Source organism: Patagioenas fasciata, chromosome 21, assembly GCF_037038585.1.
Source record: "Patagioenas fasciata isolate bPatFas1 chromosome 21, bPatFas1.hap1, whole genome shotgun sequence".
Classification (NCBI taxonomy): domain Eukaryota; kingdom Metazoa; phylum Chordata; class Aves; order Columbiformes; family Columbidae; genus Patagioenas; species Patagioenas fasciata.
Genome location: NC_092540.1, coordinates 3,079,369 through 3,097,219, shown reverse-complemented (window position 1 = coordinate 3,097,219; position 17,851 = coordinate 3,079,369). Strand labels below are relative to the sequence as shown.

Genomic DNA, 17,851 nt, shown 5'->3' with positions numbered 1-17,851 from the left:
GGAATTCTACTATCTGATCTTGCCTAGATGGATAACATTATCCCTCCACCCTGATGTGTATTTCCAAAGATGAACCAAACCCCTGAAGGGTGGGATGTGCTGTCACTTCCCCAGAGTCCATCCTAAGGGAATATCTGGAAGGAAAAAGCTCTGGCACATTTGAAGCAGCTGCAAAGATGGGCAGAACAAGCCAGATGGTGCCAGCTGGCTCCTCTAGGGATCAAGGAATACTAGTGGGACTCTTAAGAGCTTAATTTTGCAAGGCAGTGCAGTGCATGTGTGCCCTGATTGAAAGCAGGCAGAAAGCGTGAGTCAGCTCACTGACCGATGGAAAGTGTGTTTCATTGCAGTTTTCTAGCTGAACAGCATTGAGTTGTAAAAATCCCCACCTAAACCCTTTTTATTCAATATATCTCAAATACGCTACACTGAAATACTTTGAGTAACTCGTTTTGAAGTCTGTAGCTACAAACTGATGCTACGAGGATACCCTGGGGCAGTTAATTTGCCTCTGGGTGATGCTTGAAGGGAAAAAAACAGCAATAAATTCAGAGCCCAGGCCCTTCCCTTCAGCTGTGTCTTATTCCTCCCCAGCCCAAAGCTGTAATTCAAGTGGAAAAAGCACTCAGAGTAACACCATATGGGTGATATATTGTGAAATATCAGCCCAGCCCATGTCCACAGGTCCATTGCATTGGGCTGGACTTTGTATTCAGGGCATCACCCCACGACTCACCCGTCATGGCAGAACACGGTGGCTCTGGCACCGAACTGCAGGTCCGTGAGAGGGATCATCCTGCCCCCGGGCAGCGCTCCCGGCTCACCACAGGATCTCCCTGCGAGACGGGGGAATAAAAAAGGGACTTAGAGGGTTATACCCAAAGGTACCAAAGCGTTTTATGTCCCACGTGTGCCAGCCGAGCTGGCATGAGCCAGAATCAGCTGTAGGTGAAGGTGAGCATCCCCGTAAGTGAGCATCAGCGAGCATCTCGCAGTGGGGCAGAGCAGGGTATTTGTAGGCATGTTTCCATTTCGATAGATGGATGGTAAGTTACTCAAGTGTGAAAAATGTACTAAGGCCACATCAGCCTTATTATGATATGGATTTCACCAAGAAATATGCTTTGTCTTAATTCTGAAGGTCAACGCTAGAACTGCAAATGGACATTTGTCCTGTGCATATGCCATGTCCAGGTGCAAGCCTATTTCCCTACATGAAAATCAAACCAGATCTGTTCATGCCAGGAAAATCAGAAAACAACAACAAAGAATGCTATTGATACTCCTACTGTTCAGCCTTAAATATTAACATCAAGGAATATGCACTTCGTTTTGTATTAAGCATGTAGCTGTTGGGATAACAACCCACAGTTTGGGAACAGGTACCTGAGCTGCTCCAAACCCCACCACTGCTTTTCGGCAAGCGGAGCAGAGATACTCACTCCTGCACAGCTCAGCAGCCTCCGACCACACCAGGTTTTCAAGGCAAGTGCTGGTGGGGGAACTTTGTGAGGTGTTCTCGTAGCCGGGGCGGCAGACGTAGCTCACGTTGGCCCCAACAGGGAAGAAATTAATCCTCTCGTCCGCCTCGGACAGGGCAGCAAACCGCAACCTTGTCGGGGCAGCACAGCTCCCTGGTGGTCAAGGAAAGTGGGTCTGAAAGGACACGCATAGGGAAGCGTGCAAAATAAACCTCAGCAATGCTCTTTTGGAAAAAGCTCCGCGTGTTCTTGGCAGGTTACTTCTGTTTTCATAGCAGGGTGCTGCTCTGCTGAACGCATCTTTTGCAAAGCGCAGGTGAAGATGCGTGAGCAAAGCTGTTAGTAGGAAGTAAGAAATTATGTGCATGCACCACAGGGCAGCGCACGAGCACCCTGAGCTCCAGCCCCATCCGATGGATCCCTTTGATCACAGGCACAGGTCCTGTGCCCATCAGCAGCTCTGAGGAACAGCAGCTCAGGGAAGCAGGTTTTACCTCGCCAGGAGGGGCAGGTACATAAGGGGCAGCAATTTTCAGCCAAGCGAGAGGCAGGGGAGGGAGCTGTGTTTGAGAGAAAGGAGGTATTTACGGCCGCAGGGCTCGGGCAGCTTTGACCAGAGCGCGCCGGGCAGGCACTCCACCGTGTCCGACCTCCCGGGGATTTTGATGGCGCCTTCCACGCACGTGTACGTCACCCTGGATCCAACCGGGAAGCTGTTGCTGTGCTCATCACTGGACGGTCTGGAGTGGGTCATGCGAGGTGGGGGCCCACAGTCACCTGCGGCAGCAGAAGACCTCCCCAGGTGAGAACCCTGCTCACTGGCCCTGTCCCCAGTGAGCATCCCAAGAGGGCGGCTGGGCTGGTCCAGGCTTCCCCTCCAGGCAGGGCTGCATCCATGAGAGCATCAAGCAATGGGTCCCCAGGCTTGGGGGTGGTGGCATCACCACCCCGGCTGCTGAGCAGCAAAGTGGGAGCTGGGCAGGTCTTGCTGGTCTCCCCCCAACATCCCATGTACTCACCACAAGCCACAGGTGTGCCCACGAGCCACAGCAAGGCCAGGAGCAGCGTGGCATGGCCAGACCCCCCTGCCCCGGTGGGTGTCCTGCAGCTCAGGGTGCCTGGGTGCTTCCCCTGTCCCGGTGCTCCCCACTTCATTGCAGCAGTTTCTGTGCTCCTCTGTGGAGCACCGTTAGCTCCACAGGGCTGATTCTGCAGCTGGGAGGAGATGCAGTGGAAAGAGAACACCCACGGTGCTAAACCCTCCAGCAAGGACAAGACCAGCAGTCGGGGTGGGGGAAAACTGTCATCCACAGGCTTGGGTAAAGCCTCCTGGTCCTCCTGCCTCACTATAAGGGATGGGAGAATAACTCAAGACTTTTATTTGACCTGAGGCTGGCAGCGAGCACTGATTAGCACAACTTTACCATAGCCAAATGCTACTCAAGCAGCAAAAACCCCCACCCAGCCTCAAGCTGCATCCAGGGTAGGAAAATGCCTCCTTAGCTATTTGTTGGCAGGTAACACAACACACATCTTCCATAAGCAGAGTTAGTGAGGCAAACAAACAAAAGCATTTTCCTTTTTGTTGGCTAATTTTTTCCTGATTGCCTGACTCATTTGTAATGAGAAATGGGTGTGAGCAAAGACTATCTGTATACTGACTAACACTCTGAAATATCGCGTCTGACATCAGTCAAGGCTACTCAAACACACATAACACCGAGTTCTTATTCGTGCTTATGGGTTTCAAGCCTTGCACAGGCAGGTCAGACACTTTCTGTCTGCCATCCCAGGTGGGCTCAATGTGGTGCCAGACCAGGAGGGTGCAGCTCTGCTCTCCCTGTGACACTGGGAGAACTGGAGTGGGTCTGGGAGTACCTCTCACTGCAGATCTCCCCACTGGAATCTGCATTGTCAAAGCATCTTTGTGTATAAAGGTGGGACCTCATTGGAAATCTGCCTGATTTACAGCCAACGTGACAGACGACAAGACACCCGTAGTTACACCTCTATCTTTATTGTAATCCTGGAATAATTGCTGCATCACAGAATGACAAACTAGTCATCATTTATCGAATAATAAGAACAATCTTTGCTGCTTGATTTGTTGTTGGTGGTTTTTTCTTCTTCCTAATATAAAATGTGAAATAGCACATTTGTTAAATAGCAAATCAAGCTTGTCAGATTTATGGAAAAGAGCAAAAATCCCTCTATGCTGCAGCACCCAGCATGACAAAAGCAATCTCCCCACACATTGGTTATTATTTCTCTGGCTACAGGCGTGCAAGCACAAACCATAAATTCACTGAGAGCTTCTTATGGATACTATGACTATCAAAAGAAAGGTGATCATTACAGTGTGTTACGGGACTCACTAATTCAAGATTCCTAGTTTCACCTTTAGTATCTTAATCTCCAGAAACAGCTTTTGTATTTCCAGCAGAGTTTTCACTTCTGCCATAGGCACACCGCATTCAAAGGTTGTCTTAATGTAATGAACCTCTTCACATACATCAGCATCACCTTCCTCCTTCTGTGAGAAAGTAAAACAACACAAAGAAAACCCAGAAAAAGGCATGTAAGAGTGAACTGCAAACGAAGAGCCACCCACTCCTCCGTCCCATTTGCCATGAGCTGCATCACTCATTAGTACCATAAAGCAAAAGCTTTTAAAAAGTTGAAGCAGTTATTTTTCTGTATTAGAAGCCAGGCAGCATCCATCCAGGAGCTCAGCCAGACTGCGGTACTTACACACGTGGGCAACGGTGTCCAGTTGCCATCAGGCAAACACGTGGCTGTCCTGGAGTCTTCTAAAGATGCGTTTCCATTGTTTGAAAAGTGGTATCCCTGAAGGCATTCGAAAGTAACAGTCGCATTTGCTGGGTACCACACTTGATCATCCAAAGTGCTTTTCAGCCTTCCGTTGGGCACTTGTGGTTGTGGACACCGAACTGAAAGAAAAGCCCACAGCAGAAAGCAGCTCAGCAGCAGGGTCATCATAATGCAGGTAGGAAAAAAACCCCACAACCTAAGAAATTTGTGAAGGCTGAGCCAGTGCAGGTGAACTTAAAACTGAGCTGGTTTAGAGCCTCCATTACACAGGACCATTGAGAAAAATTCAGCTATTGTCTGGTAAGCATCAGCTTTGGGGAGTTTGTTTCTTCTGCAAAGAGGTGGAGGCACTAGAGGAGCCCTGAGGACAGACACAGCTACACGATGCTGCACCCCAACATCTCTGCACCATCACCCGGGCTGCTGGTTCAGCTCCTGACTGGTACCCACCTGGCTGGCAAGTGGGCAGGGGAGGGTGCCAGGTGCCATCGGCCAGGCACCGGCTCTTGGCATCACCCCACAGCACGAAGCCTTCATCACAGGAGAACCACACAGCTGCCCCGTAGGGAAAGGTGAACCTCTGCGGAGCCATCCTGCCCCTCTGCACCACGGGCCTGGGGCACCGGACCACTGTGGGGAGAGAGCAGAGGAGACAGCGGTGGGTTTGGATGCTGCCCTTCCCCAGGGTCCAAAGGGAACCAGGACACGAGGAAGAAATTGTTGGCCCTGAGGGTGGTGAGAGCCTGGCCCAGGTTCCCAGAGAGGTGGTGGATGAACCATCCCTGGAGACATCCCAGGCCAGGCTGGACGGGCCTCTGAGCAACCTGAGCTGGTGAAGATGTCCCTGGTCATGGCAGGGGTGGGATGGGGGGGCTGGGAAGGAGAAACAACTCACCCTTGCACTCCGGGGCTGGTCCGCTCCACGTCAGGTTCACCCCATCATCAGAGGTGCAGTAGATGGACTCGTCCCCAATGAGGGACAGCCCCTCGGCACAGCTGTACTTCACCTCCGTGCCATAGGGGAACTGCTCCCGTCCCAAGCCAGAGTGCTGCCCGTTGGCAATTTTTGGAGGGGGACCACAAACTATGTGAGAATAGAGAAAGGAAAAATGAAGATTTTCCTCCTTCTATCAGGGAGACAGAAGTGCAGGGCAGTAACAGAAGAAGCCAGTTCTCGAGGTTTATACTTAGGGTTACTCTACTCAAAGTTCTCATTGCTTCTCGCCAGCTTTGGCCCTGGCTCTACCAGCGTTCCCAGGCTGATGCAGGGAACCAGCCCAGCACGGCACAGCCCCAGTACCACAGCAATTGTCCCCACACCTTCCCCTTCAGCTGGCCTTCCCTTACCCCCTCCTCTTTTCCACGATCCTGCTCATGAACAGGGTCATTGTGACTATCATAAACCCCTTAAACAGTCCTGCGAGAAAACAGCGCAAGTCCCATTACTCAACATTTATTCACTTACAGTTTTGATAGAAAATGAAAACATTAAAGCCGTTTAATGTTGTGCCTTAGACCCCATTTTCTAACGCCACCTTCTCCGAGAAGTGATGCTCGGGTTATGTGATTTTCTCACTGCTGTTTCCACCCTCTGCAAAGATGCGATTCCCAACACCCACCGCCCTCGCACCGTTCACGCTCACCCTTGTCGCAGTACGGCACGGGGGGTCTCCACGTCCCATCAGACGAGCACTGGATCCTCTCCCCGCCCCTCAGCACGTAGCCAAGGTCACACTGAAATTCCACCTGCTGCCCAAAGGTGTATTTGGCTTTCCCGGGGCTGAGCTCTCTCCCGTGGAGGATAACGGGGCTGGGACACTGCGCCTCTGGGGAACACCAGCATCAGAAAGAGTGGCCATGGGTTGGGTTGGGGAGGACAACAGGAGACATTCACATGGGGTGTCTTCCCACGGTGGTGCCTTGCTGACCCAAAGAACCTGCCAGGCAGCCTGTTAATGCTGACAGACATCTCTAACCATGCTTAGGGATGGTAATTATGCGATAACAACCATTTCTCTTGGAAGAATGATCTGGGCCCTGTGATTAGCTACAAATTGTGCTGAAGGGATGATATGTGATGAGCTGCATCACTGCATCATTGAACAGCTAAATAATGAGCGTGAGTGGCAGTTACTTCTCTTCAGCCATGCTGCCCTTTGAACAGCAAAACTATAATTAGTGAGAGCCAAAGTGCTGCTCAACGAAGTCCTTATGGCACAGCACCACTAGTGGGTATTTTGAAAACTATGTTATTTCCACATCATTACATTGATGCTTTGTTGCTACAGCGAAGGAAATATTGTACTTACTCTGGCAAAGCTTTGGGATTGCGGACCATGTGAAATTTTTAAGGCAAGTGGTTATTGGAGAGACGTCGGGGAGCAAAGTGTATCCAGATCTGCAGAAGTAGATCACGTTTGTCCCCACTGGAAACTCGCGCTGAGGGTTTCGGTCTGCATAGTCGATGGCAGGAGGGTAGGGACAGTGACCTGGTGCCAGAGTAGGGGACAGCACAAGCGGTCAGAGCTGGGAAGGCTCTCCCACAGACCCGCTGGGGACTAAATACAAGCAGGTAATTACATATGGGGGACAAGGAAAGGAGAAAAGGGCTGTGTGCGTACCTAGGGTGCAGGCGGGTGTCCGTGGGTACCATCTGCCGTTGGCCATGCACCGCAGGGTGCTGGTACCCATGGAGCTGTAGCTGATACCCATGGGGATGTAGCCAGCATCACACTCCAGCGTGGCTGTGCTGCCGTAGGTGATGTTCTGTGCAGGCTTCAGCTGTCCATGTGGGATATCTGGGACGGGACACTGACCCTCTGTGGATCACCAAACAAACAGGGCTTTTCAGGGCAATTCTTACTCAGTGCAGCTGCAGTGAGCAACTGTCACTGCACCTCCATCTGCTAAGTAAGACAAGATGAATCAGTTTAGTAGATGTAGCAACCCAGGCAGAGAGATTAGGAGTTAAGAGGCATGCTTGAGCTTATGTTTTATGTTTTTAAGAGAGGTACAGTGTGCATCTCTTAAAAACATCCCTGGTTCATACCCTGGTAGAGCAGCAATCCAGGAGGCATCGTCACACCTGCACCGTGCTCGGGCAGCGCTGGTGATGCTGCTTTTGATACTGGTACCCATGGGAAGAGCATCTTTGGACTCGCACAGGTCTTCTACAGGTCTCAGCTTAGGTACTGGGACACGGGTATTAAGTATTACGTTTCCGATTGGGACAACGGACTTCTGAGAACCACCGTGAATTTAAAAAAATAAAATAAAGTGTGTAAAGGCCGTGCTGGCAGCCAGGGGGCAGCAGCTGCCTCCGCAGGGAGAAGTTTCTCAAAAGGCCAATTTTTAAAGGAACTATCGACTTTCAGACAGAAACTGAGAGTTATTGCCCTCCCTAGAGACAGTCATTAGTCAGCAGACCCCCAGCTCTGTGCTGAAGCCAGCCTGTGGGATGCAGGACAGTTCACCAGCTGCTTTCAGCACGTCCATCATTTGCCTCAGGGCTTCAGCATCAACCTCCGTATCAACCTGATACCGCTCAAATCACTAATTATGACCTTTTTAATTAAATTGTAATTAAATGGTAAAAAACTATTACCCATCTAATTGACTTTCCCCATCTTACCACCATCCTCATCTTTAGCCCCTGACCATAAGGACATCCTCCGACTCCAGGAACAACTTCTCAGTTACTGCACGGATGATGGAGGCAAAGGGTGATTTATATTCCTTGTGACGCAAGTTCTGAAGTCTGGACCAGGAGAAGTTCTGCAAACAAGTAACCTGGCCCTGGAGACAAGCTTGTGGCCTCTGAGCCAGCTGTACTGAACACCAGTGCCAGGGGGATCTGTGACCCAACACAAGACTTGAAAAGCATTAGGAATGTTGAGAGGCTCTTTGGAAGTACCTAGAGGTGCAGGTGAAGAGGAGAACCAGGCAATTAGCAGCATCCCCGAGCTGATATCATCCTTCCAAGAACATCAGGCACAGAAAGAGGGTAGCAGCGACTTTGGCCAGAGGAAGGTCACCCGCTGAATTTTGCTGCTTGTTACGTATTTGATCTGCAAGCAAAGCAGAGAGACAGAAGCGAAGAAAACGAGCAGGGGAGCGACACTCACCGAGACTCCCAGCCGGCTGCAGCACGAGCATCGCCACGGCCAGGAGCTGCCCTGGATGGCGGAGAAACACCAGCATGGTGCGAGAGCTCCCGTGGGAAGGCGAGAGCCTCTCCGCACTGAGAACCCGCTGCTGGGGAAGGGGAAGCGGCTGTGGGAAGTTGGGGACAGGCCAGACGAGCCACGGTGACGCTGCCACCCCCCAGCCCTTCTGACCTCCCCGAGCTCTCCAGCGAGGTTGTGCTGCGGGGAAGAACGCCGCTCTGCCTCCATCCCCGGTGGGGACAGCGGGAATAAAGCTGTTTTACAGCTGGAACAGCTCTGCAGCATCCCAGCCTCACTTCTGAAGGGCAAGGAGCTGCTGATGGGCGCTGCACATTCACTTTGCACCTTCACCCCAGGACAGGCTGCTGCACAAACACCCCCACACTGCGCTCAGGGAATAGCAGCCCTCCGTGCCTAATCAAGCAATAATTATTGAAGCACCCCTTCCCTTTACTACATACAGAACGATTAAAAGGCAGACACAGCTGGCATTACAGTTGCAGCTTTATTATAATCTCACAGTGCAGGAGTACTGGTCTGATCACAAGATGCATGCTAGCAGAGCGCTTCCCTTTTGCTGGACGTTGCAGAAACAATTCAGCTGCTTCTCTCTTTACAGTTATATTTCCAACAACTGCTCCCTGTGCACACACACAGATGGACACTGCCATGGCCTCAGATACATCTGTCCTGCTTGGGAAGAAAACCTAGCTTTTCGTTTTGCTGGAAAACAGGCTTTGAGGTTTTCTTCACCGTGCCTGTTCTGAAGGTCACAGTGAATTAGGCGGTTAATTGCTTGTTCACAATAATGAATGCAACATATATGAACCCAGTAGTGCTGGGCTGTACTGGATTGCAGCTGAAGAGGTGCAGCAGATGTGGGTGAATTGGGCTGGTGGCTCTTGGCACACAAGTCTATACAGCAACTGCACAGCTCCAACAAGAAGTTACTGTCCACTCAGTTCCTTTCCAGCCGCGCATTCGTCAGAACAACAAACATGTCTAAAAGTAAAGCTTTAAAATGTATAAAGTGATGTACTAAACCTAACCCAGTGAGCTCTAACTGAATGAGCCAAATGAAGTCACTTCCTGACTCCCCATACGACCAAATCTGTTCCTTGACTGATTGATAAATTTTGTTCTGGCTACTTAAGTTTTAGTACAAATTACAAAGCCACAAAAAAATCCTTAGTCAGCATGATTATTCAACATGCAAAAAGGATGGTTCTCATGATACCAGTAATGATGGTCAGCCGTCTGCTATGGTTCTTAGTTCCTTTTCCAGTTTCTGGATTTCCAGGTAGAGTTTCCGGACCTCCAGCAGAGTCTGCAGTTCTGTCAGTGGAACTCCACACTGGAAAACTTCCCTGATATGAAGGATCTCCTTACATGTATCATGCTTTTTCTTTAAAAGAACCAAAAGAGAAGGCATGAGACTCTGCTACAGGGACCTGTGTGCTGAGCATCCTCCTCCCACTGCAGCCCCTCAGTCAGGCCAGCGCTACCATAATGAAGCAGCCACATGAACTAAGTCAGACCAGGCTATGCAAGACTATAAACAGGGCAAGATACAGACAAAACCTGGACTTGGGTGGTACTTACACACGTGGGCGGTGGTATCCAAGTGCCGTTAGCTGAGCAGGTAGCTACTGAATTTACTGCTTGATAGTCATTAAGTCTGCAGTAGAAGGACAGATTTTCGTTCACTTCGTACCATAATTTAGGAGAGGAAATTATTAGGCCCTCCTGTCTTGGTTGGGGACACCGAACTGAAAGGAAAATGCATACCAACAAATAAAATAATGGGAGGAGATGGAAGAAAAAAATCCCCTGAGAATTCCACCTGTTGCTGGTGACTGAAAGGAGCAGCAACCCCTGATCTGTGCAAAGCAGCCGCGGGGCACCTGCCCGGGTCGGGTACCCACCTGGCTGGCAAGTGGGCAGGGGAGGGTGCCAGGTGCTATCGGCCAGGCACCGGCTCTCGGCATCGCCCTGCAGAATGAAGCCTTTGTCACATGAGAACTGCACGGCCACCCCGTAGGGAAAGGTGAACCTCTGCGGAGTCATCCTGCCCCTCTGCACCACGGGCTTGGGGCACCGGACCACTGTGGGGAGAGAGCAGAGGAGACAGCGGTGGGTTCGGATGCTGCCCTTCCCCAGGGACCAAGGGGAACCAGGATACAAGGAAGGAATTGTTGGCCCTGAGGGCGGTGAGAGCCTGGCCCAGGTTGGGCAGAGAGGTGGTGGATGAACCATCCCTGGAGACATCCCAGGCCAGGCTGGACGGGGCTCTGAGCAACCTGAGCTGGTGAAGATGTCCCTATCATGGCAGGGGTGGGATGGGGGAGCTGGGAAGGAGAAACAACTCACCCCTGCACTCCGGGGCTGGTCCGCTCCATGTCAGGTTCACCCCATCATCAGAGGTGCAGTAGATGAACTCGTCCCCAATGAGGGACAGCCCCTCAGCACAGCTGTACTGCACCTCCGCGCCATAGGGGAACTGCTCCCATCCCAAGCCAGAGTGCTGCCCGTTGATGATTTGTGGAGGGGGCCCACAGACTGGGGAACAGAGAGAATTGAGATGAAAAGAGTGAGAATCTGGGAAATACATACAAGAGTTACCTTATTTGCAGCAAGGCAAATTGACACCAAGTCGCTGCCTGGCTCCTCGCCTCTGACACCAGCTCAGGGCTCCCACTGCTTGCTCAGCTCCCACCTGGGTCACATCTCCAGGGAGAGGACACCTGAACACCTTCCGCCCATGAGCCCATGATCACTGTCCCACTCCCCAGAAGCATCTGCTGATGGCAGGTCACCTACCGACTGATGCTTCTGAACACTGATGTTTGATTTCTTCTCAGCGCTGGGTTACACGTACCTTTGTCACAGAATGGTAAGGGGGGATTCCAGCTTGCACCAGCCTGACACTCAATGGAGGCCTGGCCCCTGAGGGCATAACCTTCATCACACGCCAGCCTCACTCGGGTCCCAACCGTGTAGTCATCTCTGCTTTTATAAACCTCTTTTCCATGAGCAGTATCTGGCTTTGGGCAACGAGGTGCTAGCAACAATGGGAAATAAAGGATGTCATGTATTGTCAGAAAGAACTCCAGGGAAGATGCTTTCTATGGAGAAGACAGTTAGCAAAACCATCTGAACCCTAGAAAAAAAGGTGACTTGTCATCCAGATGGAGGTCTCAAAGCTTCCTTTGTAACTCTAAAGGAGTTTCTGCTTCTACAATCAGGAGGCTAAAACCTCATACATTTTCCACAGCAATCCCCAGGCAATAAAATGATCCATCTGGATCTCTTCCTGCCTATTTCTTCCAAGTTAACACAGCAGGACTAGATCTGGGGACACATGGCAGTGCATCCTGCTATTACCGTCATCTAAGGCCACATGTAGATTTTTCTGCAAATGTCAGCAGACAACTACATTGCACAGAGTGAGCCAAACCTTTGCAGTCAAAAATTAGTAGTCACCAAGCCAACATGCTTTACCAGCTCTCACGTACTTTCAGTACACTCTGGTGCTGCTGGGTCCCATCTACCATCGCTTGTACATTGAAGCACGACGCTACCACCATGACCTTTGAAAGTGTAGCCATCGTTACATGTAATTTCAAGTCTGTCTCCATACCCATAACTGTCTCTATCTTCCCACAGATATAAGGGCTTGCCGTTCTTGATGCCTGGATTTGCGCAACGAATTCCTGGGAAACAAACATTTGCAAGCGTGAAACCACAGCAAAGCCATTTGGATGACAGCAGATTCATTGTAAACAGGAGGATGAATGCTTTTGTAAGACAAAGACATCACAATGCTAAATGTGCCCCAACATCTTCCCTGGGTGCTCCTGGGGACAGGGTATTTTCATGGGTCTCTGCAACTGCAGCTTCCACTTGGATGGAGCAAGGGGCTCTTGACACCACAGTGATTTTTTTCCGCAGGTTTAAGGGATTAGAAGGCACAGGTGGTAAATAAAGTACAGAAAACCCTGTGGCTGGGAAACAAATCAAAGGAGTTTGAGTGTCACAGCAAAAAGCAGGGACATGCCAAGCTGGGCACCCAGAGCATCCCCCCATGTCGCCCACCCTGCAATCTGCACAACTGCAAATCACAGACAGTCTCTTCATTCAGTAATAATTTTGCCAAATTACAAGGGTAAATAAACCAAAGGAACATACACTTACTTTCGCAAGGAGGTGGAATTTCGGTCCACGTAAAATCCGGCAGACACTTGATGTGCCGGGTGGTTTCTCCCGGGCTGAACTGGTAGCCCTCCCAGCACTCGTAGGTAATGACGGTTTCCACAGGAAACAAATTGCCAGCAAGTTTTGCTTTAATGGCATTTTCAACATCTGGAGGGTCAGTACAGCTACCTAAGAATGAAACAGCAATTTAAGGACATTGCCAGAGATAAATCAGCGAGGCCCATAATGATAAGAGAGAATTTGGGGGAAGAATCATGGGCTCACATTGTTCTTTCTGAAATCCAGTTAATTGTCTGAGTTCAGTAATGCTAAAGAGTGAATGCAGAAGAGAAATGAAAACATGAATAATTCTAGAATGCATGGTAATTTTCGCTGTTATAATGAGATGTAATTTCTAAGAAAGTTTATACTACCTGAGGCTCTACCAACAAGCTTTAGAAATATTAAGTATAGAAAGGTTAATTTAGGCTCTTTGAATCCTACCGAGAAATGCTCACCAGCTTGAACGGGACAAGGTTTTACTCTCTATACCCCCGAGTGATAAATCCCTAAAGTCACCTCAGTGCTACAGGGAGATCAGCTGAAAACGAACAAACAAAACCCAAAAAACCACAACCAAAACCCACCACCCCCGCACTCACTGAGCTGACAGCGCGGCAGCGGGGGGTCCCAGAGGCCGTTTTCTCGGCAGGTGGACGTGTCGCTGCCGTTCATGGCGTAGCGAAAGTTGCAGTCGAAGATGACGGTGTCCTTGTAGGTGTAGGCAGCGCGGTACCCGCTCAGCAGCTCCCCGTTCTCCACGCTCGGCTGCTCACAGCTCACCACTGTGCAGGGAAAATGCCATTGCTTAGGAAATCAGCGGTTATGCTCAAGAGGGGAGTGAGGGTATTAAAAAGACACTTGTAGCATAAGATGCGTTCAGCAAAAAAGGCTGAAAATGGACAAGGCGATGTAGCACGCTGATGTGATGTTTTTGAACTCCTTACTCCTTATTATAGCGTTCTTTTATTTCATAGAATCACAGAATCATTTTGGTTGGGAGAGACCCTCAAGATCATCGAGTCCAACCGTTCCCTCACCCCTGGCACTGCCCCATGTCCCTGAGAACCTCATGTCCGTGTGTCCAACCCTCCAGGGATGGTGACTCCAGCACTGCCCTGGGCAGCCTGTTCCAAAAGTGTTTCACAGTTTTCATTAAGGCAAAACATAAAAAGAACATAGAAAAAACAGCAGGTATCACAGCAGCTTTCCACATTCTTTGCAGGCATTATGTTTTACACAGGCTGGCAAGAGGCATCGTTTGCTCTGCAATCACTAATAAAATACCACTCCCATGTCTCCGCTGACTTGGTGACCACGAGCAGACATCATCCCGGTGATGTGAGATCTGAAATCCTGTCCCTGCTACCAAGCAGATCTCATCTGCAACAGGCAATTCCAGCAACATCAAGGAGACAGACGGCTCCAAGAAAGAAAACAGCTTTAGCAGACCGGGCTGTGGGCTGATGCTGCCACAGAACCCTGCTGAGTGTGCAAACATGCATGGGAGCAGCTCACCTTTGCACTCTGGGGCTGCCTTGCTCCAGACACCATTGAGGTTATCTGTGGTTGTACAGAAAATAGAGTCGTCTCCCACCAGCGAGAAAGGCGCCTCTCCCCTTTTGACAGGATGGCACCGGTAAGTCACGGACACTCCATATTCAAAACGGTCTTTGCCAGCTCCGCTGTGCTCTCCGTTAGCTATTTCTGGAGGGGGTGGACACGGTATTGCTGGGGAAGAGGGGGGAGAAATGGTAGGGGGAAGAAGAACAAGAGAGAAAGAACTTAATTCATTCTGAACCAAAGGTCTGGTAAGAAAAAAAAATGGCAACACGAGGTGCCAGAAGGGTCAGAAATGAAGGGCAGGGCTCTGCACACCAGAACGATGCAGGAAGAGAAATATAAAGGAAAAATTATTGACCCACTGAAATCCTCAGCAGGGCAATGCGACGGCCTCTTTACCCATCCGCGGTAACATTTGAGCAGGAGATAATTGAGGAACTCTACTTACGCTCACAGATGGGAATATCTCTGTCCCATGTAAGAGCCCCATTTTTAATCACACATTGAATTTGAGAATCTCCAATCAGTCTGTACCTGTGTGAAACACAGGAAAGGGAATTACTTGACAAGCTCAGCCTTGATGTCTTACCTATAACATCACTATCAGGATGGTTGTGGCTTAGTTATCATAATTGCAGCTCATCAGAAATTTGCCATCAATGATGTTTTTTCAATGACACACTGGCTTTTGACAGAAAGATTTTTTTAATTAAAAAAATAGGTGGTTTCTAAGGAAAAATATCTATCACTACAGCTCTGAGCTCAGCATTGATGTCTTTTCTTCATAAAGATACTGAAATACTAGAAATGGTTTAGAGAGGGCCAGAAGAGCAAACTTGAGATCGGAAAGAACTGCCTCAAAGTATGGGATTAAGAAAACTCAGTCTTAAGACTCCCAAAGGAAAGCTTAAAAGGTATTTCAATCACAGCCTGCAATCACCTACAGTAGTAAGGCTTCTGACAGCACAGGTTTTCATCTAGAGGGGAAAAAACTTCCGAGAAATCACTGGGGAAGAGGGACCTGAGCCCTGAGTGCTCCTGGCTTACCCGGTGTTGCAGGTGAAGTTCACTGATGAACCAAAAGTGAATCTTTCTGTTAGGACGAGTCTGCCGTTGGCCGGCTCTCCAGGGTAGCCACATGGCTTTGCTGGGGGACAACAGCACTGGAGTTAGTTCTCAGTTCAGCTTCTTGAATAATGGGGAAAATGCGGCAGGGAAGCAGAAGGCTCCTCCAATATTGAGTAAGGAGTAGAGCAGAGACCTCCAGATTTCCCCTCCAACCCTAAATTATCCCAGGATTCACGATGCTGTTAAGAAGTACATCATGATCTGCAGGCAGCCTCTGCATTCTTAGCGGGGTTTTGCAGTAACCCTGGCAAGCACAACAGTGTTTCTTCACATATAAAGGATTCTCCTACTGTAAGTTTGAGATATTTGTTTTTTAACCAAGAGTTACAAAGAGCCTGAGCAGAACAACATCCTTTGAAGCAGCAAACACAGCCAGAATCAAAGCAGATTTCACCTTTTGCCATCATTGCTAGTGCTTAGCAGAATGCAAGAGATCCCCCGCCATCCCATGAGGTCACTTTGGATAGCATCAGCGAACGAAAACCAAAATCAAAAGTCAACCCCAAATATACTCACGTATACAGAACTCCATTGATCCTTGCCAACTACTGTTTCGTGCACAATAAAGGGTGTTTGGGAAATTCAGATCTCTCATGTAACCTGGACGGCAGGTGTATTCCACTCTTAAACCATAGGGAAAGGTGGTCATGCCCTGGTATCGCACTTTGAGTTCTGCAGATGGGAGACGTGGTGGAACATCACAGGCACCTACGGACAGAAACTCCATCAGATAAACACTGGGAGGAAAAGCAGGGGGAGTTCAGGCCCGATTTACTCTGAAGGCAAAGGAAGAGGGGGCCAAAGGAAGAGGGGGCCAAAGGAAGAGGGGGCCAAAGGAAGAGGGGGCCAAAGGAAGAGGGGGCCAAAGGAAGAGGGATTCTGTGCACAAAGATTTACAACATTCTCGAAATGCAAAGCAACAAGGAATAGAGAAGCATCCAAGTCTTGGGAACCTCAGGAGAAGATTTTCCTTAGAAGAACCTTAGTTCATCCCAACAGACTCGCTCACTTACTCTGGACGGCCACAACAAGAGCAGCAACAAGGAACAACCCAAGGACAGCGGTGCGGTCCCGCTGCCTCCCCGGCTCCAAAGCCAGCATCCTCCTTTATTCCAGCCTCCCTGTTCGAAAAGAAAGAAAGATTAACAGCTCCACTCAAACCATAACAGAAGTATTTTGTAGCTTGTCCGGTTTGACTTAAAACCACTGCATTGCCAACATAGCGTTCTTCCTGGCCAACCAGCCAAGTTAATACCTGCAGGGCCATGAGTTTATCTAGGTCTTTTGGAATAAAGTGCCCTGAAACTTATCTTATGGGTAGAACGTTTTGTTTGCATAATAAATCTCTTGGAAGCAAATTCATAGTCAGATGAAACTCTGCCAGCGACAATAAAGTCCCATAACAAATATTATATGCAGAGAGAGAGAGAATATCTAACCAGAGATAAAATGGTTTTGTGCAAATAACATCAACTGCAGTAAAACAAGCTAACAAGTCATTCAGGAGACCAATCTGCTTTACAAAATGAAATTTAAGTGCGATTTGAACTAACCTGGCACCCCTAGAGATCAGGAAGAGTCCTCTCTGACTTTGTTATCCCAGATCATCACTTATAAGCCTAAACCCTCCCAACATTATGCACGCTCCAAGCGCCCACCTTCTTCCTGGGAATAAGCATCTTGATGCTGTCTGCCCCAAACCTTACTCTCCCCACTGCTGTTTGATTCCTCTGGATTTCCTTCAATCCTTGTTACAGCTCTGGGTTTCATTTGATTTAATTTACTAATCTTTGTACCTGCTCGAGTTGAAAGAAGGTTCCAGTCCAGTTCCAAAGAGCAACATCGCCTAAAGCCGTATTGCTCAAAGGCATCTTACCTGGAGCAGCAGATGGGGAGACCCGGCGTGTTCGGCTCTTGAAAGACAAAATGATGATTGTCCTTGTCCACTCCCCCCAGCTCCAGCACCGAAGCCCTAAAGGAGGAGTCACCACCCTCCTACACGCTCACATCTGGCTCCACGCGGAAAAGCCGAATTCTGCAGAAAACCAGAGTTGTGCCAGTTGACCCATAAATCATTAACTCCACCTCTGAGCGAGAAGGAAGTAGTTTGTTCAACCCACAAAGTGAAACACTAGAAAAACTGAATGCAACCCAAGCCAATGTTGAAATTGTTTGTTTTCTGTGTGGAGCTGCCAGCTCTTTGCTGAAACAATCCTTGGTGAGCAGCATGCCGCCCATTCCACCGGGGCAGACTCCTCAAGAGGACTGTTCCACGCTGGGGCATGTCAATTCATCTCTTCTGACCTCCAAAACCTTTGGTTTCTTCACCTTAATCCCTTGCAAGCAGCACCAGCTGGAGCTGAGCAGCACACGAGGTCCCAGGGAGCACCGCTCAGAGCTGAGCGCTCCGGGTCCGTGATGGAAACC

The 17,851-nt window shown here is 49.5% G+C and overlaps 2 protein-coding genes across 7 annotated transcripts; both read right to left on the bottom strand.

Moving 5' to 3' along the window:
• Window positions 1-3,482: 3,482 nt before the first annotated feature.
• On the bottom strand, window positions 3,483-8,838 carry LOC136110760 (membrane cofactor protein-like). 4 transcript variants are annotated; one of them, XM_071817793.1, is made up of 9 exons: window positions 8,438-8,838; window positions 7,945-8,087; window positions 6,935-7,132; window positions 6,623-6,802; window positions 5,957-6,139; window positions 5,209-5,397; window positions 4,764-4,943; window positions 4,233-4,432; window positions 3,483-4,014 (listed from the first exon to the last, which is right to left on the bottom strand). In XM_071817793.1, exons 2-9 carry the CDS (start codon window positions 7,979-7,981, stop codon window positions 3,856-3,858), a joined length of 1,326 nt encoding a protein of 441 aa, XP_071673894.1. In that variant the 5' UTR covers window positions 7,982-8,087; window positions 8,438-8,838; the 3' UTR covers window positions 3,483-3,855. The 4 variants fall into 4 exon arrangements, with proteins under 4 accessions (XP_071673894.1, XP_065710451.1, XP_071673893.1 ...); XM_065854379.2 differs by lacking the exon at window positions 7,945-8,087; XM_071817792.1 differs by lacking the exons at window positions 7,945-8,087; window positions 8,438-8,838 and adding an exon at window positions 8,227-8,364.
• LOC136110761 (complement component receptor 1-like protein) lies at window positions 8,301-16,166 on the bottom strand. Of its 3 annotated transcripts, none has more exons than XM_071817790.1 (13): window positions 15,941-16,166; window positions 15,344-15,443; window positions 14,745-14,830; window positions 14,252-14,464; window positions 13,336-13,518; window positions 12,674-12,862; window positions 11,995-12,192; window positions 11,358-11,540; window positions 10,850-11,038; window positions 10,405-10,584; window positions 10,082-10,248; window positions 9,717-9,884; window positions 8,301-8,380 (listed from the first exon to the last, which is right to left on the bottom strand). In XM_071817790.1, the coding sequence occupies exons 1-12, from the start codon at window positions 16,149-16,151 to the stop codon at window positions 9,729-9,731; spliced, it is 2,055 nt and encodes a 684-aa protein (XP_071673891.1). In that variant the 5' UTR covers window positions 16,152-16,166; the 3' UTR covers window positions 8,301-8,380; window positions 9,717-9,728. The 3 variants fall into 3 exon arrangements, with proteins under 3 accessions (XP_071673891.1, XP_071673890.1, XP_065710452.2); XM_071817789.1 differs by lacking the exon at window positions 8,301-8,380 and adding an exon at window positions 8,966-9,169; XM_065854380.2 differs by lacking the exon at window positions 8,301-8,380 and having other exon boundaries at window positions 8,966-9,884.
• Window positions 16,167-17,851: the final 1,685 nt, after the last annotated feature.

Coding starts and splice junctions, on each gene's coding strand:
- LOC136110760 (XM_065854379.2), bottom strand. CDS start 8,513: ATGCTGGTGTTTCTCCGCCATCCAGGGCAGCTCCTGGCCGTGGCGATG. Junction 6,140..6,622: donor AATCCCAAAGCTTTGCCAGA/GTAAGTACAATA, acceptor GGTGTTCCCCAG/AGGCGCAGTGTCCCAGCCCC. Junction 4,015..4,232: donor GGACACCGTTGCCCACGTGT/GTAAGTACCGCA, acceptor ACTTTCTCACAG/AAGGAGGAAGGTGATGCTGA.
- LOC136110761 (XM_071817790.1), bottom strand. CDS start 16,151: ATGGAGTTTCTGTCCGTAGGTGCCTGTGATGTTCCACCACGTCTCCCA. Junction 14,831..15,343: donor AACTTCACCTGCAACACCGG/GTAAGCCAGGAG, acceptor TGTTTCACACAG/GTACAGACTGATTGGAGATT. Junction 12,863..13,335: donor GCTGCCGCGCTGTCAGCTCA/GTGAGTGCGGGG, acceptor TTTCATTCTTAG/GTAGCTGTACTGACCCTCCA.